The sequence below is a fragment of the Mus caroli genome, chromosome 11 (assembly GCF_900094665.2).
Source record: "Mus caroli chromosome 11, CAROLI_EIJ_v1.1, whole genome shotgun sequence".
In the NCBI taxonomy this organism is placed as follows: Eukaryota; Metazoa; Chordata; class Mammalia; order Rodentia; family Muridae; genus Mus; species Mus caroli.
The window spans coordinates 96,062,234-96,069,567 of NC_034580.1; the positions used below are offsets into that span (position 1 = coordinate 96,062,234).

At 52.7% G+C, this 7,334-nt stretch overlaps 1 protein-coding gene across 2 annotated transcripts; it reads right to left on the reverse strand.

Annotated features, from left to right (window-relative positions):
* Positions 1-381: 381 nt before the first annotated feature.
* On the reverse strand, positions 382-4,688 carry Krt14 (keratin 14). Of its 2 annotated transcripts, XM_021175370.1 has the most exons (8): positions 4,121-4,688; positions 2,832-2,914; positions 2,193-2,349; positions 1,878-2,039; positions 1,669-1,794; positions 1,353-1,573; positions 1,197-1,261; positions 382-629 (listed from the first exon to the last, which is right to left on the reverse strand). In XM_021175370.1, exons 1-8 carry the CDS (start codon positions 4,637-4,639, stop codon positions 532-534), a joined length of 1,431 nt encoding a protein of 476 aa, XP_021031029.1. In that variant the 5' UTR covers positions 4,640-4,688; the 3' UTR covers positions 382-531. The 2 variants fall into 2 exon arrangements, with proteins under 2 accessions (XP_021031029.1, XP_021031030.1); XM_021175371.1 differs by lacking the exon at positions 1,878-2,039 and having other exon boundaries at positions 1,669-1,773.
* Between the last annotated feature and the right edge of the window lie 2,646 nt (positions 4,689-7,334).

The window sequence follows — 7,334 nt, forward strand, 5'->3', positions numbered from 1 at the left end:
GTCCTCTGGTCTCCACATACACATGCACCCACACATATATCATGCACACACAACAACAACAGCAATAATAATATTTTTTAAAAGAATCCTTCATCTAGCACACTGCCTGGCACCTAAAGGCACTCCATATCTGGTGAATGTATGGACAAACAAATAAATGAGGAGCTATGCCTCTGTCCTAAAAGATCCCATGACCTGGTGCACACAGTTACCTATAGCTTCTGAGGTGGTGAAACCCAACCTGGGACCTGAGCCAAGCCCGCCCCCAGGGCCCTTTCTCCCAGTCCCAGAGGCCAGAGCCAGGTGCTCTTCTGTGCTCCAAAGCAACACTTCGCACATTCCTCCCACCCCCACTCTTGACAATGACCAGGGAGGCAGCGATTGTGCAACTCAGAAAAAGAAGCTTTATTGCTTGCCAGGAAGGACAAGGGTCAAGTAAAGAGTGAAGCCTATAGGTACAATACAGGGGCTCTTCCAGCAGTATCTGCGTCCACACAGGAGCCTCGTAAGCCTGAGCAGCATGTAGCAGCCTTAGTTCTTGGTGCGCAGGACCTGCTCGTGGGTGGAGACCACCTTGCCATCGTGCACATCCATGACCTTGGTGCGGATCTGACGGTTGGTGGAGGTCACTGGAGAAGGTGAGATAAGAGGCATTAGTGAGGTGGACAGATGGAGAGTTCTAAATGAGAGAAAGAAGCCAAGATGCTGAGGAATAGGCTGTCTCCCGCTGCTCCTCCTCTGTCCCATTTACCACCTCACTCCCTGCTGCCTCACGTCCAGTCTGTGTTCTCAGACTGGAGCACTCAACTGGTGCTGTCCAACTAGAACCAAACGCATTAGAAGGTCCAACAAACCCAAACACCTCCAAGGAGAGGAGTGATGTAGGGTGCTCTCCGTGGTGCTGATTTCCGTCACCCAAATCTACCCAAACACCCATTGGAGGAACAAGATTAAGGTGAGCAGTCCTAGCTCTGAAGAACGTTAGAAAGTGGTTGGTTGGTTGGTTTTGTTTGTTTGTTTGTTTGTTTTTGTTGTTTTGTTTTTTGTTTTTGTTTTTTTTTTCTGAAGGGACTCATAGAAAATACTGAGTAAAACACTTAGCTTAATCCCCAAGAAAGTTCTAATATAGGTTGTCAATCTGCTGAAAGATCTGAATTATTCCAGGCCCAGGTTTGAGGTGGAGGAGAGAGTCTTACCATCTCTGGATGACTGAGAGCCAGAGGAGAATTGAGAGGATGAGGAGAATTGGGAAGATGAAAGGCTGCAAAAACAGAAATATCAGGACCGTTAGACATATGGGGGACGATTGTGAGAGGAAGGGGCATGAACTAAAGGGTAAGCCAGGCACTCACTGGGCGTCCTCTCCCTCCAGCAGACGGCGGTAGGTGGCGATCTCCTGCTCCAGCCTTGTCTTCACATCCAGCAGGATTTTGTACTCCTGGTTCTGCTGCTCCATCTCGCAGCGCAGCTGAGCCAGCTGCTCCTCCACACTGCCGATCATCTCCTGGATCTGGGCCAGCTGCATGCAGTAACGGCCTTTGGTCTCCTCCAGGTTATTCTCCAGGGATGCTTTCTGTGAAGGAGAGAAATAAGCCAAGGAATCACTGAGAATGGCCATGCCCTTGCGGTAAGTCCAAGGCCGACCTTTATGTGCAAAAGCATCCGTACCATGCTGAGCTGGGACTGCAGCTCGATCTCCAGGTTCTGCATGGTGCGCCGGAGCTCGGAGATCTCACTCTTGCCACTCTGCACCAGCTCGCTGTTGGTGGCCACCTCGCGGTTCAGCTCCTCTGTCTGTGAACAAGAGAGAACGGTTCACACTAGAAAGCCCTGGAAGGCGGGTACTCTGTATTCTTTCCTCTCCAAAGGGCACCCACCTTGCTGAAGAACCATTCCTCAGCATCCTTGCGGTTCTTCTCTGCCATCTTCTCGTACTGATCCCGCATCTCATTCAGGATGCGGCTCAGGTCCACACCAGGGACGGCGTCCATCTCCACATTGACGTCTCCACCCACCTGGCCTCTCATGGAGGCCATTTCCTGCAGAGACAAAAAAAGGTCCCATCATCAAGAGCCACGTGGCTCACAGGGCTTTCCAGCAAGAGGTGATTCCACCCCGAACACCATCTGCTACTCCAGTGCTTCTCTCCATCCATCCACCCTCTTAAGCTGGCTTTTCCACTTAGCTCTTACCTCCTCATGGTTCTTTTTCAGGTAGGCCAGCTCCTCCTTGAGGCTCTCAATCTGCATCTCCAGGTCGGCTCTGGCCAGGGTCAGCTCATCTAGCACCCTGCGCAGGCCATTGATGTCGGCCTCCACGCTCATGCGCAGGCTCTGCTCCGTCTCAAACCTGGAATGATTCAAGAGAAAAGGAATGAGCTATCCATCCCAGCCACACTGAAAGCTTTGTTCTCTTCCTTTATGCATAATTCCCAGAGTTGGCACCCGGGGTGTTGTGGAGAGACTGTGCCCATTGGTTGCTTAAGTCTGAACATTCCTAGGGTCCAGAGAATAAGGAAATTCACCCTTAGTCATGTGCCTGAAAGAGGCACTTCCAGCTTCAGCCAGCCAATAAGGCCCAAGGCCTCCATATATGACAGCCTACTGCAGTTAGGGGACAGTTAGGGGAAGCTGGAGCATGTGACAGATTTCACACCTGGCTGTGGATCACAATCTCCTAGGTAACTGGTTACAAATAACTGAACCCAGCTCCAAGGGTGGAGCCCCAGAGTGTTATATTTTTACAAGCACCTCAGGGGGTTCTCCCAGCACAAAGCAACCTTGGTTAGAAAACACCGATCCAAGATGCCCCGCCCTACACCACAAACTCACTTGGTCCGGAAGTCATCAGCAGCCAGGCGGGCATTGTCGATCTGCAGGAGGACATTGGCATTGTCCACAGTGGCTGCCAGGATCTGTAGAACAGAAAAGCCATGGGTCTTCGGTTAAACAAATATGTGTAGGCAGATGTCACTGCAGCCTGCACTGGCCCTTCTCTCTTGCTCTTGCTTGAATCCTGTTCTTCTCATCTCCTGAGCCTTTGTTTACCACAGCAGCCTGAGAGGCAACCCCACACAGTCAGTTTCAACCCAGGACTTGAATCCTGCTCAACAGAAAAACTGCAAAGGTCTGGCCCCAGGCTCAAAAGCCCCAGAATTCAGATCTTATTACTACCACTCACCTATAATCCTAAAATGGGGCTTGGCATTTTAATGTCCCCCTAAGGATCCCTACATAGCTTTCATCTTCTGGATCCTCCTCTCAGTACAGAACAGCCTTATCAGCCATCTGCAGACACACGCATTCCTTTCTAAGCCCATGGGGCATGGACCAAGGGTGGGACTTTCCCAAGAGACAAAACCCAACTTGCCCAGGGGATTAGAAAAGAGGAAACTAGAGAAGAAGAAGAAAAAAAATGACAGAAGGATCTCTGAAGCTGACTGGAATTCCGGCCAGGGACCCGTCTAATTTCCATAACTTATGTGAGGCACAAGAGCCAAGCAGATTTAACGGGAGGAAGAAGAGGAGCTCTGGAAATACAACTCTGCCAGGCTCCCTCTGGTTTGTAGTAAAAATATACGGGTCTTGATAGTTGTGGGTGTGGGTTTTTCTACGTCTGCCTGGCTATAGGGAGAGGCTATCTGGTGCCAAGGTTCAAGGGCGGAGGCAGCCTCAGCCCAGACTAACAAGCTAATGAGCGGTTTGGGTGTCTAGCTCAGTGGGTCCCGTTACAGGCTCACTCCTCCCTTCTGCTAAAGAGGTAACTGCCCCCTGTAGCAGAGGGTGAGCCACCTGTGCTCTAACCTCAGTTCTGCACCACCCCCTCTCTTGATCTTTAGCAAGACACAGCACCTCTCAACCTTCAACTTCCTCCTCTGCAAAATGCTAAGGGCAGGAACCATTGGTCTCACGTGGGCTAAGGACTGGAGCACATAAAAGCATGGAGTAAAGAAAGCCAGGGAGCAGCACCGTCTTCTCACTGACCAGCTCTATGGGGGATGGCCAGGGAGGGTCTCAGAGAGAGACACTGGGGACTAGAGACTGTCTTTCTAGGAGTCTACTGATGATCTGAAGCCTTGGAGGAAACTGGAATGGCAAGTCCTGTTGTCCATTTGACCCACCTTGCTCTTCAGGTCCTCGATGGTCTTGAAGTAGGGGCTGTAGTCTTTGATCTCAGTGGGCCGCTGCCTCTGGTACCAGTCCCGGATCTTCACCTCCAGTTCACTGTTGGCCTCTTCCAGGGCACGCACCTTGTCCAGGTAGGTGGCCAGGCGGTCATTGAGGTTCTGCATGGTCACTTTCTCACTGCCCACCAGGAGCCCATCACCAATACCACCACCAAGACCACCACCAAGACCAGCACTAAAACCACCACCAAATCCATCAAATCGACCACCAAATCCACTACCAAGTCCTCCACCAAAACTGCTGCTGCTGAAGCTCCCACCATAGCCACCTCCAATCCCACAGGCTCCCCCAGAGGAGAAGCGAGAGGAGGTAACTGACATGCCCCCATAGGTGCTGGGAGCCCGGCAGGATCCTCCAGCCAGGACGGAGGACATGCGGCTAGAGCCACCACCGATACCACAGGAGCCCTTCATGGAGCTGGAGGAGGTGAACTGGCGGCTGCAAGTGGCCATGGCTTTGAGAGAGGTGAGCAAGTGAGCGAGTGAGTCGGCAGAGAGAAGAGAGAGCTGCTCAGGTGTGTTAGAAAAAGATGATAGTGCTTTATAGTGGTGAGGAGGGGGCGGGCCTGGCGTATTCCATTCCCCTTGGCTTTCATCACTCCCAGGCCAGCGCCAACTCCCGATCAGATCCCTCCTCCCCTCTGCCTCATCATGTCTGTCATATTTTACTGGAAACTCATTGTTTGAAGTGTTTTGGGCTTTCTCGTCCCGCCAGGCATGATTCACCAGGGGAGGGGTGGGCCTGCGGGCTACACTTTCCCATGAGGCCCTGGGAGCCACAGCCCTTAGGAACCCACACGCTGGGCTCTGGGCTCAGCTAGAATGACAAGTAGGGCCTTACCACACCATAAACCTGCTGACCTGTTAGTTCCCATTAAATGGGTGGGAGAGTCCTTTATTACACGTAGAAAAAGACCACCAGAGCAGGAGACTGGCACGTAGCTGGAGGTACATTGGCGTGGCCACCCTCAGCGCTACCTACTAAGGACTGGCTATCTGTCACATCCTCAGCTAGCCAGGTGGCTCAGACTCAAGGCAGCTGCCCCTGAGCCCTGGGTACAGACCCTAATATCCACCACACACCTACACGCAGATCTGTGACAATAACTATTAGGCCACCAAAGGACTCAGAGACACTGAGAAGCACAGAGTCAGGCTCTTCTCAGAGTCCTAATTTGCTCTTCTGAAAAGTGGGAGGAAAAAGCATCCACCCATTGTTTCTACTGCAGAGAGCTCTGAGGGTCAACTTTGGGTGGCACAGAGTCTGTCCAGAGGGTTGGAGCTTATTTTGACCTCAAAGCAGGTAAGGGCACATGCCTGGAACAAGCCTAGAGAGATTTGTTTGTCTGTTCATTTGTTTGTTTGTTTGTTTGTTTGTTTCCAGCCCCAGATGCCAAGATAGCTGAGCTGAGAGGCAGAGGGCTGACTCAAACACCCTCACTTCATCTCCCATGGAGCTCACCCAAGACACATAAGGGGAGGAGGAAGGCAGGCACCTGGGAGTAAGGCAGGACTGAGCCAAGGGCATAATAGCCAAAGTGGACGAGAGGGTTTCTGACTCCTGAGTCCCTGAGGATCAGGGTACAGCTCCAAGAACCCAGCTAATTCTACTTCAGAGGTTTGTATATCAAGCTTCAACTATCCCCAGAACACCCACTTCCTGCCCCTCAGCTCCATAGACCCCTGCAGGCATGTCGGGAGGAATGTGGTCGTGTCTGGGACTGCCTGGCACGTCCTATCTTCCCAGACAGGCCCCAACAGCCCCCGCTGAGGCTCCTGCACTGTTCTTGGTATCAACTGCTCCCAGAAAGGACGTAGCACCTTAGATAGCCAATCCCACCTGACCCTTCCTGCCACCAAAGCAGAAATTAACGCCCTCCCCACAGCAGGGCTTAAAAGCTCAGAAGACAATGCTAAGACGTACTCTTGAGGCTGAGAGCTCCCCCAAATCTGCCTCTCTAAGGACTAGCGAGGATATGAGTAACCTGGGGCCCCACCCAGCTCCACCCACCCCTGACAGACACTTCTAATCTCCTTCCAGAGAGTATTCTCCCCAACCCTGGCCCAGCCCTGCAATTTCCCCAGCACTAGGTGGAGGGGATTTGGGTTGAGGGAGAGACTTCTATTAGAAACCATGTTGCTACCGGGTAAGGTATGAGGTAGGGGTATCCTTCCTGGAGGAAAAGACAGCATCCAGGGAGATACACACACAGGAGCAGGGTGGAGAGTCCAACTCCGGCGTCTTTAGTTGACCTAACACCCTGAACCAAAAAAAGTTTTGCTTCCTGTCCCTCAGTGGGACTCCAAGAAGCCTTCTTTCCAGTGTTCCCCTCCACTACCCAACCTCTCCCCCTTCTCCTCTCTCCCTACCCCTCCACTCCTCCAGTCTCTCCTCCCTCTACTCCTCCAGTCTCTCCTCCCTCTGATCCTCCTCCTCCTCCTTACCCTGGTTTTCCTCCTCCTCTCCCCCTTGCTCCTCCACCTTATCCAAGGGGAACATAGAGATGAGAGGAAATGAATGTCAGATAAACACACACCGGTTAAAGGGGGGAACCTTTGCCACCACTCACTACCACAGACTGAATCTGCAAGGCCAACGTTCTAGACCCCATGGCCAAGGAGCTGCCAAAGGCCCAGCCAGTTGGGAAGTAGGAACAAGGCAGCACACTCCTAGACTCATGGTGTGTGACCAGGATTTTCAAGGCATGTAGTCTCTGGGGCAGCAAAGGCTAATGGGTTGGAATGGGCATCAAATAGCCATCTCAGTCTGTGGGGACCTGGCGTACCTCTACCTCCTGTAAGCATGTTTCGTGTAAGCACCAGATCTCCCTCACCCTTCCACCTGCCCAGGAACACGGAGGGAAGGAGGGGCCTGGGCAGCCAGCACTCTGTGGTTAGTGAGTCTCCTACACCTCCCTGCGGTGGGGAGACCTATGCCAACCCAAACAGGTGAAGGGACTGGGCTAGGCAGCCCCTACACAGCCTCATTGTGTGCTGAGGTCTGGGTGGAGCTACGGAGTTGCATCCTCAGGGAGGAGGAGCCAGGGCTGCAGTGGGGTGAGGTGGGGGGCGGTGGGGGGGGGGGATAGACACAGCCTTGGTGTAGAAGCCCACAGGCTAGTGGGAGAGATAGTGGAAGAGGCCAGCC